The 22,333-nt window shown below is 37.1% G+C and overlaps 1 protein-coding gene across 5 annotated transcripts in view; it reads right to left on the bottom strand.

Moving 5' to 3' along the window:
- The window catches only part of Itprid2 (ITPR interacting domain containing 2), a 36,686-nt gene that overhangs the window by 13,293 nt on the left and 1,060 nt on the right, over positions 1-22,333 (bottom strand). For 4 of the 5 annotated variants that reach the window (XM_063259399.1, XM_063259397.1, XM_063259398.1 and 1 more), the window contains exons 3-11: positions 19,584-19,633; positions 18,701-18,757; positions 16,957-16,996; positions 16,776-16,874; positions 15,373-15,581; positions 13,643-14,322; positions 7,277-7,349; positions 3,188-3,276; positions 548-1,759 (exon numbers count right to left, since the gene is read on the bottom strand). In XM_063259399.1, the coding sequence (XP_063115469.1) occupies positions 548-1,759; positions 3,188-3,276; positions 7,277-7,349; positions 13,643-14,322; positions 15,373-15,581; positions 16,776-16,874; positions 16,957-16,996; positions 18,701-18,757; positions 19,584-19,633 (2,509 nt within the window). The remainder of the gene's footprint in view (positions 1-547; positions 1,760-3,187; positions 3,277-7,276; positions 7,350-13,642; positions 14,323-15,372; positions 15,582-16,775; positions 16,875-16,956; positions 16,997-18,700; positions 18,758-19,583; positions 19,634-22,333) is intronic. The other variant, XM_063259396.1, reaches the window with a different exon arrangement.

Below are 22,333 nucleotides of genomic sequence, written 5' to 3'. Positions count from 1 at the left end.
ATTCACACTGTACCTGATTCTTTTTTCTCTTCTGGAGCAGTTTGAGTCTTTGAACCCAGTGGAAGGAGACTAAGCCTGGGCCAGGAGACCAGCATCAGAGGTCAGTAAGTGAAGGGGAAGCTTAGAGAGCTACCAGCTGAGCCAGACTGCGGTGCCACTGAAGCCAGCAGGACAAGAACTCAGAAAAGGAAGAGGTGGACAACACATCCAACAGCAGGAAAGAGAGAGAGAAATTTTGTTTTTGTTTTTAAACAGGACCACTTAATGCTTAAAGTAAGGTAAAAACAATGGATGACAGACTGAAGAAGGGAGGCTATTTAATGAGCAAAATCCTTCCAGGAAGGGAAGGAGATTCTGAGCCAAGAAGCTCTGTTTTCCCATGAAATAGGAGGGAAGTGCAGAGGAGGACAGGTGTAGTTAAGTTTAAACATAGAAAAAGTACTGCTAACATAGTTTATGCCAGACAGGTTTTTGCTTCTCGTGAGTTAAAAGGTGACCAGAGCAGAAAGAACAAAAAATACTTAAAAAGATCAGCCCTTTCTCTTACCTGTGAAAGGTTCTGCAGGGAGTTTCTAATATGATGCAACACTCTTCGCAACTGCATTTCTATGGCGGAAGGGGGATTCACGGCAGCCGCTCGGCACGGGTATGCAGCATGTCTGTGTGAGTAAGGACACCCGAGAGGGGACAGGAAGGCAGAGCAGGTGGCCCCCGGGATGTTGGGGACACTGTGCGTACTCAGCGTTCTCATGTGCTCACACAGCGGCCTGTCATGCCACTCGTGCAGAGTGTGAAGGGAGCAGGTGGACTGAGATATTCGCTCAGGAGCAAACTGGGGACAGACAGGAGTCCTTCCATGATGGCATTCCTCCACCTGGCTCGCCTCGCCCCGGGAGGTCTCTTCATCCTTCTTCTCAGACGACGGAGAGATGAAAATGGTGGATTTGACTAAAGACTGACCATCAGGGGCAGTGCTCTCTTTGTCCAATTCCTGTTGCTCTTCAGGTGTGTACTTATAGGTGAAAGAAGGCGGGCTGCACCTGGTCTCTTTCCCGGGAGATAACCGGACGTTGACGGAGGACACAACCCTGACGGGGCTCAGTAAGGTCGTTGGTAAAGACTGAGACCTTCTTAGGGGATAGCCAGCTTTTGCAAGTAAGTACCTTTTTTTTAACAGATCCTTGGATTTGATCAGGCTCCGCCCAACCCTCTGATTAGACAGGCTACAAACCTTCATTTGTGCTCTCTGCAAAGCGGTATTCACTCGGTCCACAGAAGAGAGAGGCCCACTTGTATTCTCAGGGCGTAGATCACTGCACTGAGCTTCAATGGAAGCCAGTGATTGAGAGATATGGTGTGTGTTGTACTGGGGAAATTCACACTCACTACTTCGGTCCACATCACTTTCAATGCTTGCTTCTCTCAGGGGCTCCACTGTCGGTGCTGAAGCTGAACCCTGTTCCACCTCAGCAGCTTCAGTCACAGGATCCCCAGGAGGACAAGAGGACGGCTGGTGTCTCACACTCTCCTCAGGCTCGCACTGAGGGGAATCCTGGCTATCCGACTCTCTGTTGTCAGCAGCTGCTGCCGCCTTCTCCCTTTCTTTCTGCAGAGGGTTTGGCAACTCTTCCTCTGACTCATTAAAATAAGGCTGCTCTTGTGTTGTTGGTGTAACAAGGTCTTCACCAAATGACGTGACTGTCATCTCACTGTCACAACTATCAGCGCTACTCCCCATGGCTTGCAAAGGCTCGTGGACCTGTGAGAAGGAGCCAGAGGGGATGATGAGCACACAGGGACCAAGCATCCTTGGCCAACACCAAGGGGATGGGATGCAGCTGTGCCTGTGTCGCCTCCAAATCAGCTGTGGCCCTGGGCTGCTTCTAATTGTTTCACTGACCCGAATCAGCTAACACCTCCTCATTTTCTCACAAAATGATTTCAGAACTTCACAATTTTCCCTGCCAACACTCTCTTTCTCTTCTTCCCACACATAACACTGACTCTCCTAACATTCTTTTCCAAAACGTACAAGCTTCCTCTGTCTCTTCCCATCACCCTCTCTGTCTGGCCATTCTGAAAGGAAACGACCCCTTTTTGAAGTGACTCCTCCAATCTGTGCTTCTCATCTCTGTCTCTCCAGGACCAGGGTGTTTGTCCACCATTAATCCCAGATTGTTCTGGAACAAATTCATTCTCTGTTTCTCTCTCTCTCCCCCTCTCTCGATCTCTCTCTCCCTTTCCCCCTCTCCCTCTCTTTCCTTCTCTCCCTGTCTCTCCCTGGCCCTTTGCTCAGCCATTCCAATGTTAAAACGACACACAACCATCACTCTTACCTGAGAGAACAGTCGCCACCCCTACTCTTGTCCTCCCCATGGACTCACACTCCAGCCATGCTTACTCCATCAGCACTGCTGGGTCCTCCATCTGTCTCCTTGCCAGCCACAACCTGACCTTCTCACGAGACCCACAACTTCTTTCCCAAAGACTCTCATTTCACTTTTCTGCCCACTTCTTGTCTGAGTCACCTTAGATGAATCTCTTCTCTTCACCATTTAAATACTGTTTCTGTAAGTGCTTTTGTCATTCCAGTCACTGTTAAAATTTGTTTAGGACGTTTTAAAGTCTCTTCCTCTGCACTATTTGACTCCACATACAAACTACAAGCTCATTAAAAACAGATCTGTGCTTGCTTCCTGAGTTACCTAACAGAATCAAGCACAAACTTCAGTGTAACAACGACATTGAGTTATTAAGTATTAGGATCCACATCTAATGTGAGCTATTAAATAAGCAAAATCGTTACTGCAAAATGCTAGAACACACTGATTAAAAAGCAAGAAAACTAACAGACTTAGCAGGACATGATCAAATTAAACTGTTTACCAGTGATCCAAAAGAGTTAAGAATCAGCCTTTTCAAAACAGAAACCAAAACAAACAAACAAAAAACCAACTGGGTCAGAGAGATAAGGAATTAGTGGAACCTACAATTCACAGTCAAACACTTACCGAACATCTACATTCCAGAAGTTTTATTCTATTGTTATGTGAAAAGTAACTCCATAAAAATTTTAAAACAATAATAAAGTAAAAATAAGAGATCCAGTCTTGAAATAGCTATTGAAAAAAAATCACCGTCAAATGAGTAAATTCATTATACTTCTTACTACACAAGGAAATTTTACCTGAAGATGATTAAGGGAAAAGCAGTCCGTAGAATCTTCAGCAAAACCACTGCTATCAGAATGCTGACTTGTAGTACGTAACAGATGCTCTGCCAGCAAAAAAGCAGTTATTACAGACATGATTCCCAATCCATAAAAGACACACAGCACAGACTCCTTCTTAGAAAACTATGTATTATTTATGCAAAATTGTGACTTCAAAGCATAAGACTTAAGTTCAAACAAAAACAATCAGATTGTCTACCAAAAACTCAGCAGTCACTAATTAAGCTCTAATTATACTGCATTTTAGTAAATACATTTAATGTCTTTATCTTTAGAAGAATCACTGTTTTGAAAAAAAAAAATGCCTCTATTAACATAGGAGTCCCTAAAGAAAATCATTTATAGTACATAAAAGTGTAAAGACATTTAGGAATTAAAGTAAAAAATTTTAAGTGTAAAATGTACAAAAACATGTATCTTCATGCTAACTTTGGAATTCCAGCCCTCTGGGAAGCTGAGGCAGAAGGACTGCAAATTCAAACCCTGTCTGGACTTAGGATTCTTTGTCTCAAAATGAGTAATAAAAAATAGGATACATTTCAATACACCTGATGTTTCAAATGATGCAAACATTTTTAAGTTATGAAACAACTGTTTCCCAACAATTTCAAACAGATTCAACTAATATATGACATTGCTAGTCTTATAAAATGCTTCTGTTTATTTTTCTGCTGCAAAACTCAATTACTAGCTAACCTAAAACAATGTTAAGTAGGTAAAATGGCGATTAAACACACCAAGCAAGATCACATTCCATCCACCTGCCACAGTGGGAGACAGCAGCTACTCCCCTTTCTCAAGGGCCGCCCCTTCGGAGGACAGCAAGTCCACAGAACTTAGACAGCAACAGGGTAAAGGCAGTGTGTTTACCAAACCCATGTTCACTTAAGATCGGAACCATATAGAGAAATAACTAGATGATCTGACTGAATAAAATCCAAAATTAATTAAAGTTCTCTTGATGTTTTAAAATATTTCATAGCAGCCTCAGGTTTCATGGACTAGCGAGATTTTACCCCCATTTAATTTTAGAGTAATTCTGACTATTGTAATATATTTTTTTTATTGGTACCAGGGACGAACTCATGACTGCTTGCTTGCAAGGCAGACGCTTATGCTGCTGAGCTAAATCCCCAGCCCCAACTATTGTAATATTAATAAAACTACATAATGAAATACAAAACCCACTCCATACTCTTGTTAAATTTATGTAAAATGGAATTATGAAACTGGATTGCACTAAGCTGTTGTATCAGTATTAATTAGGCATTAATAAAAATGATTAATACCCTAAATCACAGCAGTTGCCATAGTAATGAGCAGTTATTATAGTAATTATGTTTGCCTGTTTTTTTTTAAACTAGATTGTTAGGCTTTAAAAGCAGAAACCTTATTTATTCCTCATATTCCAGTATGTCAGAACAAGTTGACAATAAAAAATGATTGCTCAGTAAAAGCGACAAGAGAATGAAGTGGACATTTAAATGATCAGGAAGTGACAATGCCTATCTGGTTAGGCAAAGGCAAAAACACCAGCCACACGACCCAGGGGGCCAGGGGGCCAGGCGGCCAGCTCAGCCTGGGTTCTCCGCGCCCTTTCATCTGCAGCAGAGGAGGGTCTGGGCTGCTCCCCTTGCAGCTGCTGAGCCCCGTCCACATGTACAGGTTAGGTCCTAAGGCAGACTGATGAGGCTTCAGAGCAGCTGGGAGCAAAAGAAAGCACACAGGCCTGGGTGCAAGTTTTTACTGTGTGTTTAACACCCAAAGCAGTAACTTTTCTCCTCTTCAAAATGCAGTAACCATGATTCTCTCCCAGCTCAACATGGCTCCTTAAGGAGCAAAGCAGAACACAGGTGAAACTGTTTTGTAAACCATAAAGGAACAACTATGCCCTTTGGTCAGGCATTTCTGTTTTACAATAAAAAAAAGTTCCCCATTAAACGAGTGGAACTAAAACACAGATTAAATGTTTGTCCTGATGTATGATTTTATTTCTAATTTAAAACTAGGATGTTAGAGGAGACATTAAAGTAAGAGGAAAAAAATCTTCAAATCTGGAAACTTCTTATTTGTTCAGTATCATAAAGAAACAAAACAAAAACTTGTATATTCTCTGCTAAAGATAATTTGTGTGTCTTCTGTAACAAGAAAAACTTAGGGCTACTCTCACTGTACCCACCACCCTGTGATGCTGAGCTGATTCACCAACACTCTCAAGGTAAATTCCAGACTGGATTAGAGAATAAGTAACTTTAACTTCAAAAGTCCTTCTTCTAACATCTTATATCCACTTTTACTAAGTTTGTGAAATGAGTAATTACCAGTAATTCTGTACCAGTAATTCATAATTCTGTAATTATGAATTATCTAAATTACTTACACATCACATTTAGAACTGATAGGCTACCTTTCAAAAAAATTTAAGTTACTATTGCTATTTTCTGTCCTTGTCCCCGACATAAATACAAATCATATTCCATCTCCCTCACCACTGTGACACAAATTAATTTTACTTTTTAGTCCTCCTTTGATATATGCTGTTTTTTCCAATATGTCTCTTGTCTAACATCCACAGCAGGAATTCCTTCATTTTCATGAACCTGCCTTAGAGTTCAGAAACACATATGTGGATTTGTGGATTTACAACGGAAAAAAATTAAGTACAAAAGTTCATTTTCTGTCAGTTTAGAACTACAGTAACCTAGTGAGAGTGATACTCTTGTTCTTCAGTGCCTATTGCAAGAAAAGAAAAAAAATCACATCCAAATGTCCCTTCTGAAGCAATTCCAGAGATCAGGAGGGAACAAACATGTAATTTCCTATTCTAGGAACACACATATAAATCTTTGTTTGAAAAAAAAAAAGCCGGGCGGTTCAGCATGTGCAAAGTTTTAAAAATAAACAGTCCTCCTACTGTCAGTGGTCATTTTAACTTCTTCCTTTCCCTTTCTCTAAATCTCAAAAGCTTCACAAACTCTAAACCAGACATCTTTTTTCTGATTGCAAGCTACAAATGAAAGGAATGGATTCAAAGGTTCTTTGGTCAATAATTAATAATTCAAGAGAATCACAGTACTACGACCGCTCACCTTTGACTCACAGCTGCATTTAATTTAACTAGGTTGTCTTTTTTTTTTTTTTATGTTTTTACATTACCTATTATGTCCACCCTTTTGACTTGACCGATTCTGTTCTGTTATGTCACATTTGGTTTTACTCTCTTCCAAAAAAGTAATAAGAACCGTGGGAGCAATGAAACCCAAAATGTGTAATAGTCACTGTATAAAAGAGAGGAAAAGAAAGTGCTCTAAACTATATAACTGCATGTATATTTAAGTGTATAAGATAGAAAATGATATCACAGAGTTTTATTGGATCAATGAACAGAACTGTTTGCAGTATCATTGTTGGAATGTCCACTTTACAAGCTTTAATTTTGTGACTTGAACAATTATTTCTAAGATGACAATATGTAATCCATTAACTAGTGATTTCCTACTGTTCATTTTTTTTTTCTGTAAATCTGTATAACTTGTACCCTTTCTCTGCTTTTTTTTTCTTTTCTCCTTAAATAAAATTAATATATAAAAAAATAATTTAACTAGGTTTAACTACTGCTGACAAACTGGTGCTTCTTGCCACAGGTATACTCCATACAGCATACTTATGAGTTACATCTGAGTAATGAAAATACACTGATGGGTAACACAACTATATTTTTCAATCATAACAATGTACAAAGTAGCCCTACTCTGATGCTCTTTGATCAATTCTCACCCAGCCCTGATGCAGAACTGAAAAATATTTGGAGCACATATGACTGTGTAAAGAGGTTATCACAGGATAAACAAACTAGTATTAGTGTATCAGCACAAGTCTTCAAGAAAATACAAAAATCAGATAAGCAAATAATGAAGAAGCATGTCTCTCTGTATCCCTACTTTCTACAATTACTGCTGCTACACACAATAAGCATGTTTTCCAAATGCAGCGACATCACTTGAGTAAATGCACTTTGGAACCACTGGGTATTAGCTGACTTACCTCTTTTGGACTTAGTGAGGCCTAGCTGGTAAGTAGCTGGAACATGAGGAGCTTCTCCCTCTGTGCTCTGAACCTAAAGAAGAATTTTCAGTACTTAGAACTAATACAGTTAAACAAATAAACAAAAAACTAAACACGCAATAGCAAAGAAAAACAATCTTTTTATAACCTTTTATTAAACAAATAAGCCTGACTAACATGCACTAAAGCACTGTATAAAATTTAGACATATCTCAAAATAATTAGAATATCTTGCCTCTGAATTTTCAGGTCTAGTTTCTAGTTAACAGTAACATTCACTTTAGTAGCCAGCAGAGAAAAAACACTGCATGCATGAACTCTTTCACTTCTAAAAAGCTGCTACTAAAAAAAAAAAAAAAAGCCAGCTCTCTATCACAGGAGGAACGTGAATCCTCAGTGCAGTAGGCTGTGACTGACACACACAAGAGAGGCAGTTTACAAGTCCTGCATATCTGAAAATGGAACAAGAAGCTCCCATCACAACATTTTCTAGAATCACACAAATTTTCAGGTATTGAGTATCATTCATATGTAAGAATGCTTTGTCCTGCTAACTCTTGAGACATATTTTGGGAGTTTTAAGTACAAAGGCAGATTTTATTATAGAACTAAACTGCTGAAAGATCTGAAAAATCTTCCCTAAAAACTATATTGGGAAGGTATCAGAGCCACAAGAGTTGTCTTTTTGGGAATCTTTTTCTATCTGCACAACTACATTACTTAGAAATTTTCACATCCCTAAATGCTACCTTCACTCTGCAAATATTTTACCTATTCTAACAAAACTAATTCTGAAAAAGGTTAAAAAATTGGAGAAGGAAGTATACCAATTTCCATCACTGTGCCCTAAAATGATTAGTATTGAAATAGTAAATAATATCTGAGTAAGGTGAGCAAGATCTGAAGTAGAATTCTGTTTAAGTTTAGAGCTATAAGTCTATTCAAGAAGAAACATCCCATAGGGCAAAGAGAAAAGCCAGCATGAAAATGTCCAAAGTTTAAAGGTATTATTACCCGACCCAAAATCCCTTCTGATTATGAATCTTTTTAAAACTGGAAGCATAGTGGTCATTTAAAACTTTACATGTATAACAGATGTGTAAGTCCTGTGATTCTTTGTTATTATTGAAAAATAATAATATAGTACTCAAAGCAGTAGAAACAAGTTCAACAGGAAAACCATTGTTTTGTGTGTGAGGAAACAAAATGAATTTCTTTTTATATTCAACAAAAGGTCTATTATTAGCTACTGTTCAAACTCAGCCTACTTCAAAGAGTTTTCTATAAAATAAGTATCAAGCACATTAAAACCATGTAAGAGAAACCAAATGACATTTTTATTTATGTTCCAGGGATCTCTGCTTGGCTACCACCTTTGCACATCCCAAATTATAATCTCTTATTTTTAAATGCAAGATTAACACATAATTCTATTTCTCTGGACTTATAAAATTAATCACAAAGTAACAAGACTTTAAAGAACAAGTTTTGTCAGTGTATTATTCTTCAAAATGTTACTCTTGCTAGGCAGGGTGGATCAAGTCTGTAGTTTAGGAGGCTGAGACAGGAGGATCACCAGGTTGAAGGCCATCCTGGGCAACTTGGCAAAATCCTGTCTCACCATAAAAAAAAAAAAAACAAAAAAAGGGCTGGGGATGTAGCTTAGTCTGAGACCTTGACTCAATCTTCATTACTGCAAAAGTAAGTAAACAAACAATAAAAACGTTACTCTAGGCCAAAACAAAATCTGTTCTTTCATCTTCAATTCCACAGTCCCTCATTAAGCGCAAGAAAGGGTCACTTTAAAACTCTGAAAGTCTGAATTTTATTAATAGCACTAAATTATTATTCTCATTTAAGAGTATGCAATTGTTGAAGTCAGAAACAGACAAGATAGTGACAGTGGGCAAATTCCTTAACTTATATTTTATTTTGGTCACAATGTGCAAAGGCAAGCAGTCAAATTTAAGATGTGTTCACTTCAGAAAAATGGTGACACACACAGAGGATTCACACTGGAACAGAGGGGACTTTCTCTGTTCAATGGTTCAAATGCACAGTAGGACTCTGGTCGTATGTTACAGAAAGCTTTTCACAAAATTCCTGTGGGCGGAATGTAACTGACTCAAGTGATAATGAATAGGTGCTCATTGTACTAATCAACCTGCAGGTACGATTGGAACAAAATAAAAAATAAACAAGAAAAAACCCCCACTGAACCAAAATGATAAAATCCCTGGTCTCTGTATTTAGGATTTAAAGAAGTATAAAAACAGCTCAAGTACAACCCACACATTTGGCTAACTGCACAAACCACAGCTTTCTGAATCACTGTCACGCTGACACGAGAGGCCCCTACTTTGGTTCCTGAACAGGTGTCACGTTTATCTTGACTAAGGTGCATTTCGTAGGTACAGCATTACTGCACTGTTTCCGCAGACCAGCAGGCTATGGCTATTCTAACTCAAATGCTCCACTACAGGTTAGAGACATATATATCTCATTTTGAAAAAAAATCAAAATTAAGAGTTTTAAAGATTGTAATTCTGTTCAATTTTCAATCCCAAAAAACTTCAGAAGAAAGCATTATTTTCGAAGGAAGTCATGTGGGGCTGTACTAGTTGCCTGGCAACTAGAGTCCCATGTCCAACCTGCCAACCAGTCAACCTGTATGTTAGCTGTGCAGCGTAGTTAAAAGGAGGTGGTCTACAGAAAGACTGGAATTCAAATCTTATCCACACCATTAAGTGGATAAATGGCTTGTGACAATTCCTGTGATATGCATCTTAGTTTTCTCTATTGTAAAACAAAGATGAAAACTTCTGTCTCCCAGGATCCTAGAAGAGCCACACAGCTGTTATGTAACAATAATGCGAAGAAGCGGGGAGATTTCTCACTTGTAAAGAAAGAAAAAAAAAAAAAAAAAAAAAACTGGAAAATAAACTCCAAGATCCCTTTCTGTGCTAGTCTATGATTCTATCATTACTTATAAAGTTTAATTCCAATGAAAGCTCCCAAATTTTACACATACAACTGCATGCACACACACAGTTTATTTTTACTATTATGTACATTTTTTTAAAAAATGTTAAGGTATTGTAGATAAATAACAAATACCAAAATACAATGCTTATTTGGGCTTTGAAGCAACAGACTTCTATCTATACAGATAGCATGTGTAAAAATACATTCTTGCCTTCAAAAACACACTGTTAAATTTAAGAAACAACTGATTGTAAAATATCTGATTTTGGATTATCTTAACAGAATAATGGAGACAAAAAAATCTAAGACTTAGCAGTTAGTGGTGAGCTATAATAGCTAAACTAGCAATCAGTATGAAGACAAGATTAAAAAGTTACTGAAATGTCAGCATTTTAAGAAGTTTGCATATATATATGATAACGATTATATTTAAATAAAGTTCATTTGCACGGTAAGAAGACATTGTTTCACAAATACACAGATAAAAAGTTCTTCCTCCAACAACTAAGCATAAGGTTTTCTTTTAGATCTAAGAGAGAAACCCTTGCCTATGGGGTAGGACTGCTTTGGTTAAGGTCAGTCGAATTACTACTACTCTACGGCTCTGCAGAGTTACCATGATACAGTCGCAACACTTAATCAGGGAAAATCTAACAGTTATCCATCCAAGTTACTGAGAATCAGAATACTCTCTAAAAAACAAAAAATAGAACACTGAAGAGTAAGATTCCGAAATTTCTATAAGGTAAGTTGACTTTAAAGTGAAAACACAGTAGTCTATCCTTTTCATTTTTTAACATAAGAAACAGCTATTTCCATTCTCCTAGGCCTGGACCGGTTCTGTCATCTATTGGGGCCTCTTCACATCCAAGCACCCTCCTCCCTCTTTGGAGCTGGAGATGCCAGTCTTACCTCCTGTGTGGGCACGGCAGGCAGCTGCCTGAATAGAACCATGCCTGCAGCACTCTGCCTCCTGGCATCCCAGCACAGCCAGCGTTCAGATAATCAGGTTAAGAACTGGCTCTCTGAGAGGAACAAGGCTGTGACTTATGCTTATTCGCTGTTTGTACAGGAAGAAAATTCTCAACAGGAATCAAACCTCAACTAAAAGGGATTCAAAAGAAAAAGCCACTTTGAATAGGAGCTGAAAGTCTGCTTCAGTAAGATTGTTCTCATCTGTCAATATGATTCAAATCAAGCTTAAGAGGAAATTAAAATAACACATTATTTCCCCTCTTTATCCATTGTTCTACAAGCTTTCTTTAAAGTTCCCAAAGGGATAAAAACAGAATTCAAAGTTCATTTTTTCTCTAATCTGTATTTTAAATATATCAGAAAAAGAATTCATTAGCCTTAAAATTCCCCCTATTTAAAATGTCACTGTGGTTGATCAAATATTCTTTTTTGTTTTTTTTTTAAACAAAAAGCTTCCCTTATTCTTCAATCAACAAAGCAAGCAACGCTGTACATTACAACATGCCCACATCACTTTTTCACTAACTGGTTTTGCCAGTAGAGGGAGCAAAACTATTCAGTCTGTCGCCAATAAAGTCAACGCACCAAAGTGCATCTTGCGCACCATAAATGTTTACAGTCTTATGCATACTATCTTAAATGTTTAAAAGAATAAGCATACATTATAGCTTAAAGGCCAAATTTCTAGAGAAAAGCACTGTTTTGATTTATTTGAAAATATACACATAATATTGTCCAATCTGATACCAACATCAGATTCCCAACAAACATAGTACGTACAGGTTGTTATACTTTTTACAGTGAGGAAACTGACTGTCACAGGTAATTATCACAGAAGAGGGGCCCTAAGGTAAGCGCTTACACTTTAATTTCAAGTACTAGGTCCAGTTTAGATTAAAACAGTCAAATAGGAATCAAGAAACAAAAAAAGAGGTTTCAATGCATTCATCAGTCATTTTACTCACTCTAATGAGAAATTGTGTCACAAATTAAAGAAACAAACATAAAATATTAGAAGAAATGAAAAATTTTATAAGAAAACTAAAATATCTCACAGAGCTTCGATGCAATTAAAGTATTTAAAAATAGATTCAAAGCCCCTCCCCCCAAAGGTAAATGACTATTGGCAGCTGAATTTATGTAAATGAAAAAGCTTCACTAAAATGAGACCAACCATCTAAGAAGGTATTTATTGGCACAAACAATCATCCCATTTTCCACTTTTCTAAAATAATGCACATATGATTCTAAAACTGTTATTACTGTAGGGAATTTCTGTGCCATAAATTTTCAAAAAGGAAAACTACACACTGTTATATAATTTACAGGTACAATTCTTCACTAACACACACATGCCTCAATTTCTTCATGTGAAAACGAGACCACCACTGCCTGCCTCCCTGGCCTGAGAGACAAACACGTCAAGGGCCAAGCACACTGCACAAAGCCTTCCACAAGGCATCCTGATAAGCACTGGCTTGGACTACACAGCACCTAACAGGAGTCAGTTCCTACAGTTCAAAAGTTTGAAACCAGGTGGGCTGGTACACACCTGTAACTCCAGGTACTCAGGAAGCTGAGGCAAGAGGAAGACTGTAAATTAACAACCAGCCTGGGGAACTTAGTGAAGCCCAGTCCCCAGTAACAAACAAAGCTAGTCAGCAGAATGCTTGCTTAGCACATGCAAGGCCCTGGATTCAATCCCTAGCACAGGAAAAACAAACAAAAAACAACAAAAAAGGAGTTTTATCTAAACCTCATCAAGATGAGCATTTTTATTGTGTGCAATTCAAAATTTGTGTTAACTAGCAGAAATATCAGTGAATAAAAAGCCAACAAATGAGTTCCCTACCTGTAGAAAACCCTACTTAGTAGTGGCCCCTCAGTCCCTACCTGGACTCCCCAAGCTCCCTTCCAGGAATCCAGTACCTTCACCCACATCTGTCCCCAAGCCTTCTTTACCCTTTTTCTTACCACTGAGATGTCTCAAGAAAAGTTCCCCACAGCAATTCAGTGGCAGACTGAACACAAACCTCTTTGATTTCAAAGCCTATGTTTTAAACTATTATGCAACACTGATTTGAATTTGAATGTGCTCTCTCAGAGTCTTCTTGGGATCAGACTCTTACACTTGAGAGGGAAAACGGGTTATATGTCAGGTATCAGGTGGTGGGTGGCAGAGACACTGGAGGGGCTGATAAGTTGCACCAATGCCTCAGAACACCACAAAGGTCTGTGAGCACTCTTGTTTGTGAAACATAAACCCACGATGTCAACACAAGGACGCATATTTCTAGTACAAACCTATGAACGATTTCTCATTTCACACGCACTTTTGGCACTTTTCCCCCTAGCTATTACTGCTCTCAGTAAATTTTTACCTACCTCTTCCATTTCAAAGGAGTCCTTCTGTTGGGTCATTATATTCCTGATGGAGGGGATGGTCAGCGGTGCACAAGGTTCTTTCTCAGGTGTGGACACATGGATGTGTTTCAGATCACTGCTGTCTTCCAGCTGACTGGGGCTGGACACACTGAAATCACTAGCTATGTGAGGTTCTACAATGCCAGATTCCTCATGATTTTGAGTTTTGTTACTTTGCTCACTATCAGTTTCTTGGCTAAAATTACGGTTTGCTTCATCAGAAAGCCTGCCAGGGTCAGCACCCTCCTTAGAAGGAGCTGAACTACCTGAGACTTCTTCTTTAACTGTAGCCAACACAGAAGATGAGTCCTTCTTCTTTACCTTTTGAGACTTCTGGTCATTTTTATTGCCACTTTCTTCCACTAGTGCAACATTGAAAATCTTCCCTTTTTCAACCCCAGGAGGACTACTACCCTCTCCCTTCTCCGCTTTATCAACACATAAATTTAGTTTCGATAGTGTTTTTATTAAACGATTTGCAGTGTTACTTCGGGTTAAGGGTGGAGGCGTGTCTGTCTCCTTGGTAGAGGCCACTGAAGATATACTGCCAATTCTCTGAAGGGGAGTCCCTGAGACTTGGGAGTATAAAGAAGAAAATGCATTGGCCACAGTAGTAAGTACTTCAATTTGACGAAAACGGCCTACACAAACAAAATAAAAGAAACAGTGATTTTACGTGTATATATACAGATGTTTATAAATGCATGTCTGTTAAACCTATACTGTTTGGAAATCTACTACAATCACAAATACAATGAAATCATATTTCTTACTTAAACACTTAAATGTTGTATGCATTCACTAGGTAGGGAAGAAGACTTTTACTATAAACCTAAAATATACCAAACAAACAAAGTAAACAAAGCACAAAGCATAATGACCATACCAAATAAAACAGAACTAGCTATAGAAGGACAGCTGTGATTTGTGCTTAGACCTTGAACTCTATTAAGACTTTTCTAAATGCTTTATTAAAAATATGTACAAGCCAGGAATGGTGGCACATGCCACTTGGTAGCACGTGGGAGGCCAAGGCCGAAGGACGGTCACCAGTTCTAGGCCATCCCTTGCTACCTAGTAAGATCAAGGTCAGCCGGAACTATATAGTGAAAGCCTGTCCCCCCAAAAAAACAAAAAACAAAACAAAACAAAACAAAAAAAAAAACAAAAACAGAAAACTCTCAAAAAACAGAAAAATGCACAAAAGTACTTTACATACTGAAAAGATTTATAAAGTTCTTAAAAAGGACCCATGAATGGCAAAGGAATCCTATTTTTTAAACCATTAGTCAACAGAGAAAAAAATAAGCAAAGTTATAGTATCAATAAAAATAGTAAAATTGGCCATGCTATTTTGGATTTACAGTAGAACATCTAAAATGAACTGACTTTCTGTAATGTTATCAAGGCCCTACACCTACTTTTTTCCTTCTTGAATAAACACAACATGGAGATAAGTACAAGGCTTTAAAGTAAGTTATGAGAACCCTTAAAAGAGTCAATAATTGGGGAGAACACATGTTAACCTCTTCAAATAGAATAAAAATTCAGAATAAATAACATTGCTATTGTATTAACATCATTAACTTTGCAGTGCTAGTCCATTAAGTCAATTGGGCTTTAAAAATGAAACCATCTTACTGCAGATGCTATCACCCTAAAAACGATATGCTCATAATTAAAAGCCTTACTTGTTAAAGCATAATTTGGGTTCTCTACTTCCATTCGTTGCATTTGAGCACTCAAAAATACTTTAATATCTATTCCTCTGGCAAATGATGATGAATTAAAAAATCTGGAAGGAATTTTAGAAGCGATATCAGGTTCATCTCGTCCAAATCCAAGATTATAAAGAATTTCTTCAGGATCTTCCTCATAAAGCTCCAATAATTCTGAAACACTACCAAAAGAAAACAAAAGATGCAGTAAGATATAAAGCAAATTTATTGTCCAAACCACATTATAAACTAAACATATTCTTGCTTTTCTATGATAAAATCTTCTCAGCTTTTGCTCTTTAAACTACTATTTATTTCAACATCATTTATATCATGGACTAATGGAATACACGCCCATTAGCAGAATATATACTGGTCATCCCACTCTTGGAGATTGTCAGTGTTGGAAAAAAGAGCTGATCACTGGGAACACACTCTAAAGAATTCCTTACTTTTTTTTTTTTCCTCATTTTAGGAGTTTCTCAGCAAAGCAACTAAAATAACTGAAGGACGGACGAAGCAAAATAAGGGAAAAGCAGATTAAAGAAATGAAAAGGAAAAACACACAAGGACGTTTGTAAGCTTTGGTATTGAGAAACACTGCAAACCTGGAGCTTTCTTGCTGTCTTTGTCTAGGACAGCAATCCAGGTGACTTAATCTTGGAAAGGGCAAGAGGAGCCAATTTTCAACTCCCCTCTCACAACTCCCACTTAGGAGGGAGTAAGAGTAAGGGAAGGGAAGGTACAGATGATTTCTTGCCTGATTCTTTTAGGAATTAAATGTGTCTTATCCCTTTCCTCTCACACCAATGATAATCCAGGCTTTCTAAAGGTCAGTGAGCAGGAAAGTTACATGGAATCTAACCAGGACACTTCAGTCGGTTTTGGATAAAGGCTCAGACTGCGCCACAGTAACTGGGTAACAGTTTAAAGTGGTGTCACAGGCCCATGTGTTAGCTTTATCTTAATGTGTATTTTAAAGATCTTTTGTTTAATATGCTAAAAATTATTCTTAAGCATCAAGCTTTAAATTAGAAAAGTTTATTCTAATTTTCATGTCACAGATAACTTGAATTCCTAACAGATAGGGGATTTTGGCTCTCTACCAGCAGAAGTCACTGTATTATTATGTATCTCTCTCTGGTTGATAGGACTCCAAATTTTCATTCATGGAGTCTAGCAGCATTATAAACATACTTGTGATTTTCATTAATTTGTTTTGTTTTCTTTTTAAAGAAGCTCCTCTCAGTTATGTTTACCCAGAAAACACTTTAGAATTCTTTGACTGAATATTATGAAAGTCAAATCTAAGACTAAAAATATGACAAGCATGTCAGTGTAACATGTCACCCCTCCATAACTTCAGAGCAAGTTACCTTGAAACTGTCCCACTACTTTTCCCAGAGCCAGTGGAATTCATACTTCTCCCTTTCTGATGAAATTGGAGCCTTCTCTCTTTGGCCAAGATATTACTGCTATAAAAACAATAATATAAAACTTTATTTTCACTTAGGATTCTTAAGTTTTAGAAAGAAGGAGAACAAAACAGTTACGTACCAGTTTTCAATTTGAGCATTATTTTCATGGAGGTGGTTAGCTACAGATAAAAATAAAATAAAGGCAAAGCATAGTTATTACAAGGACTACAACTATGATGACATAATTATCAAGAAAACAAGTTACCCATAACAATATAGCTAAATGCCTCGTATGTCAAAGTACTGTCTTAGCTCATTAAATCTGTATCATTAATGTAGATCACAAAGAATGGTAAGATAAAAGCTGTTTATGAGGAATATCCTAAGAGTAAAAAAAGCATTATTTAATATAGCAATAGTATTCACTACTTCTGATGCTTCTATTTACAATTACAACCAATTTTTCATGCATATAACTTGAAAACCTCTACTCATTTCAACATATATTTTCTTTTAAAAATTGCCTTTCAACTTTATCCTAGATTATCAAGGCGGAAACAAGGTACATGTTAAGAGTTCAATTTATTGCTTCCAAGCTTTATGGGCAAATATAAAAAAATAAGATTAATTACAGACATATCCATCTTAACACTTAACATCCATCTTTTTCATTTCTGACCCAAAAGATCATGACTTTTTTGTTGTGGTTTCTTTGTACATCTATCTGTGGTGCTTAACACACAGCATTCATTAAATATTTACTCAAGTAATGAAAAAAAGCCTTGAAGTAATTTTCAATAAAATAATATAATTGCTTCAGTCTCTTACAGGACTCCTTAATAGTCTCTAGTTTTCAATCAAATCATTCAATATTATGAAACTACCCAGGCGGATCTCAAAAGTGCCATTTAAAGTAAAACTGAAACGCATTTTAGTGAGGGGTTGACAGTGTATGCCAGGGTACTGACTGGGAAGCAGGAAGCAGCTGCTGTTAACACAGTATATTCCTTGAAAATATACTGACAAGAATTTACATATTCTAGATTGTTTGATGAAGGTAATAAATAACAAATTTTATTTTCCAGATGGACTGAAAACAGAAAAAAACCAAAGATACTAACTTAGGTATTTAAACATTTAGCAAGTTTTTAATTTTTGAAAAAAAGCACATATAAGTAATCAAGCCAAAGAGCTACCATTAACTAATTTGACTTGAAAGAAAACACAAATGAACTATAAAATACCTTTCAAAATACCTGCAAAATAATTTTTAAAAAATTTAATTTTACACAGTAGGAATTTTTACTATGATCCCACAGGAAAACATTACATAACCCAAGACAATTAAAAAACAGTATACACTTTAAAAACACTAAAGCAGTACAGAATAGTCACCAGCATAGTAATTTCTACATTCTACTATTATTTTGTCTTTGTCCTTTAACCTTCAAAAAATTAGGAGAAAGAAGACACTTAAATGCAAAGAGAAAGACAAGTCACAGCTGCAAATGCAACGAAAGTCCACACTAAAAATAAGCTCCGCTTTAGTTTTCTTATATATAAATATTTAAGCTTCCTTCCTTCTTCTGGAGAGCTCTCCCCTCCATCAGATCACCACGGTCTGCCACAAACAGTTCTTCCCAGCATTCGAGTCCAGGGAAGTCACAGATAAAGACATTTCACAGAGCTCTTTCTGAGCCACCCCTACAGCCTAGGACTACATTATTAACATATACTATAAAAGGAAAGTACTGTGACATGTGAGCCATTTCCAAAGTCTTTACATTTGGCTCTTAGGACCACGATCGTAAAAGTTTGCAATTTTTCTATTTTTAAAAAAGAATACAAAACTGCATGAAAATAGTTCTTCCAAACAAACATACCTTCGGCTCCCAGTGACAAATCATCTTCAAAACTACCTCCATTTCTCACGAGCACACCTGAAACATGAAAATCCAGCAAATTCGCCCTGTTGTTATGCTCTTCCTCACCTCCATATGAAATCATTGTTTTAGTACAAAAAAACTGAGCAAACAAAGTATTTTATAAGATATAGGAAAATATACTTGAGACCTAAATGTACTGAGAAATCATTGTGATTATATAATTTCAAGCAGCGGCCATATTAAGAAATCATGTTTGTGGCCAGATAAAATACTCAGAAGCCTGGTCTACAGGCTATTTTATACTGAGATGCCTCTGAAGATGTTTGATTTGTTAACACATCTTATCCAAGAGTTTTGTGGAAAACCAGAACCTGGAGCAATCATTTCTCTCCCATTCACATTAAACCAGCCACTCGAGCTAGACTTTCCTGATGCTATAAATGCATTTTATGTGTCTTGCCACTTTCTTGCTGTACTTTGAACTTGAGAATTCTATCTTACAAAGGTGGTAAAATTTCAGGTGTGGCAATTTCAGTTAATGTCAGCAAAGAAATGCTGCATTAAAGCTGACCTAGTTCACTCAACACATACTTTCCTTAAACCTCTTGTATATCCATATTTAATTAGTTTTTATGCTATCTAGCTGGGCAATAAAAGGGTAAGACTAACATTACAGCAAGGTTTGGTAGTTTGCTTAAATTCACCACTGTTTTATCTATCGTTTATGGGAAGGTTTCTCTCCCTTTGGGCAAGTAGCTCTGAACAGAGTATTTTATAAAAATGAACACCACGTTAAAATTCACATACATACTTTCACCAAAGGACAAAAAAAAGAGGACCCTCTCAAAAAAACAGATTTGGAAAGCCAACTCTCTCTTACCCTTCAGTGTACTGCCGCTCTGCTCATCCAGTGAGGCTCCCAGAGGTGTCCTGCAACCACAGAATACAGGAGCCTCAGTCCTGGGAAAGTCATCTGGAGAACTGTCACCAACAGCCTTAACAGCTACAGTTAAGCAAATATTTGATCCATTTACTGTCTTCCCTCAACTATAAGGAATGTGAGTGGATTACATAAATAATATTCCACTAACTACGCAAACACCTACTGTCAATGCCCTTCAACAGGAGTGACTCAACTACATATCTCATCTACCAGCAATTAACAACAAAAATACCAATCAGAAACACAAAAACTGGTATTTTCTTAGCAAAAACAAATAAACAAACAACAACAGAATGACAATAGGCAATATGAAAACATCTGCCCCTTGCAATCCTCTCCACATTGACAGAAAACAGGAAGAGAAGAATATAAACCTTCAGTAATATGTAACTTAACTCTAACTAGAAAGGAGGCGGTTTTCTTAATCTTCACCACTCCCACTTCTGGGCACCATCCAATCGCCTCCCATACCCCAAGGTCTCTTTGCTCTAAAGCTTCAAATTCACTTGCTGCTTTCAAACTAGAAAACATTCTTTCTTCACTGGACTCCGAAAATTACTAAACAGTTGGCTTGAGAATTAACGTTAAGAACCAGCCTTTGTTAAAATTTTTTTCACATTTTTGTCATTCAAACACAAGTGACTCAGAAAGTTTTCTCAAATATAAACATACTTTTTCTAAAAATTAAGTTACAGTAATACACAGTTCTAAAATTGTTTTGTGATACAAATCTTTTTTCAGTAACAATTTATACCTGTCACAAATTCATATCAGACCAGGGTTCCACCACAAAAATACCAGAAATGCTAACTGAAATGGCATTTAAAAGTTGATACTTTCTGTAAACAGTTTTCTGAAAAGTAGTGTTTTTGAAATGTACATGAATCACAAGCAATTTCTAAACAGACATTAATAAAAACTGTGAACTAGGTTTTTACATATATTTTAATAAAACTATATAGTCTTTCTTTTTCCCAAATGGTTTCTTTCTTACGCCAAAACACGGGGTTACTCTGTCCACAGTCTGTGCGCTCACAAAAAAATGGCACATAAGCAAAATATAATTGATATTCTCCCTCGGAAACAAGTCTTTGTTTTTATAGTTACTTTCCTCCAAATCCTATCAAAATCTCCCCCTCCAATATTAATTCATGCAATTTATTTCCACTTAGCCAAATGAGAAATGGTTATCAAAATAAAGCCTCCCTTTAAGGAAAAAAACACAGTACCTCTATTCAGGATGTGGACAGCAGTGAGAAAACAAAGAATATATGAGAACTTAAAGGGGGGGGGGAGCTGTCTTCAGGTGATTTGCACATAATGTACAAAATGCATGGATGCCCCACTCTGGGAAGGACCCTATAGTTATTTTAAAAAAGTGCCCAATACCTTAACAGTCAAATCTACAATAATATAGCCAACACTAAAATACCACTTGTTCTATATTTCCATAAAAAATAAAACCCACTTTTGTATAGAATAGGCGCAACTGTAGGAATAACAAAGAAGCCAACGAGATATGGAGCAATGGGTTACAGAATGTGCCCGCATAAATCAAGTTTAGCAACAAAGCTTCTGGAATTTTCAGGGACCAGGGACGACTGTGTCCTGCTGAACGCCAGCATTTCCTATTCCACTTCTGAAAAGATGTCCTTACTCACTCTTCACCTGGTCTCTTCCATAATCTTTACTCCCATGAGCCATAAAATGTGTTCTCTATTTTAAAAAATTTTCAATGCACACTTGCATGTAAACAATAAAATGCTACAAGTTTATTTTGAATGCTAAACCTAGTTTAAGATACCAGGAGTAAGAATGCACTATTTACCATCAAGTCTGGGATTGAAAGTTTTAAAAGACCGGAGTAAAAGTAAACAAAACATCCTTCTCAGATCTTTTTCTAAAAGGAAACCTACCATATACTACTGGTTTCACAATGTCGTTCCTAAAATGTCCTCACAGTGCTTATTCATAATTTGATCCTTTTAAATTTTACGCTATCCTGATATTTAACAATTATATGAACCAGTGGCACACATTATTTCTTAAATCATTCTCTGAGTGGAGCCACCTAACATCTATGGCCACGTTGTCTTCCAATTCGGAAATCAAGAGCTTATTGAGCTAGCGTTGAGGGAACTCAAGCAGGATAGCTGCCTTTCTGCATCCTAACAGAGAAGGTCCACATATTTTACAACATCTCGGGAGGGTCTTTGACAACCCCAATAAAATTTACAGAGTTTTGTAGTGAAGACGTCCTGTGAATCCCTATTTATCAAATGGGACATTAATATAATAACAGCAAATACTGCACTAATTTTGTCTTTCAGGGAAAATACATTGGCATATGGAAGAATCACACTGTGAAAACAAGTATCTTCCTTAGTTCTACTACTTGAACAAAACATTAAGATAAACCTAAATGAGAAAGCAAAATATGATCAGAAGAACCAACCAAAGTTTGGAAACTACATCTTCCTATAAGAGTTTATAACTAGCAATTAAATTGGAAACAAATAAAAATGAAACAAGCAGATTTTACAATAGTCAGATTTACTTGCAATATGATTCACCACCTCGGTACTTTATCAAACACTTCTGTAACAGTTGCCAAAGCTTGCAATTAAACAGATTTACGCAGTCTGACTGCCTTCAAAGCTGTATTTCCTTCTGTGAATTCCAGGGTC

The sequence above is a fragment of the Cavia porcellus genome, unplaced genomic scaffold (assembly GCF_034190915.1).
Source record: "Cavia porcellus strain 051 isolate PalLab524CR breed Dunkin Hartley unplaced genomic scaffold, mCavPor4.1 scaffold_12, whole genome shotgun sequence".
Classification (NCBI taxonomy): domain Eukaryota; kingdom Metazoa; phylum Chordata; class Mammalia; order Rodentia; family Caviidae; genus Cavia; species Cavia porcellus.
Note: the sequence above shows the minus strand (reverse complement) of the source record. Positions and strands in the feature narration are given on the sequence as shown.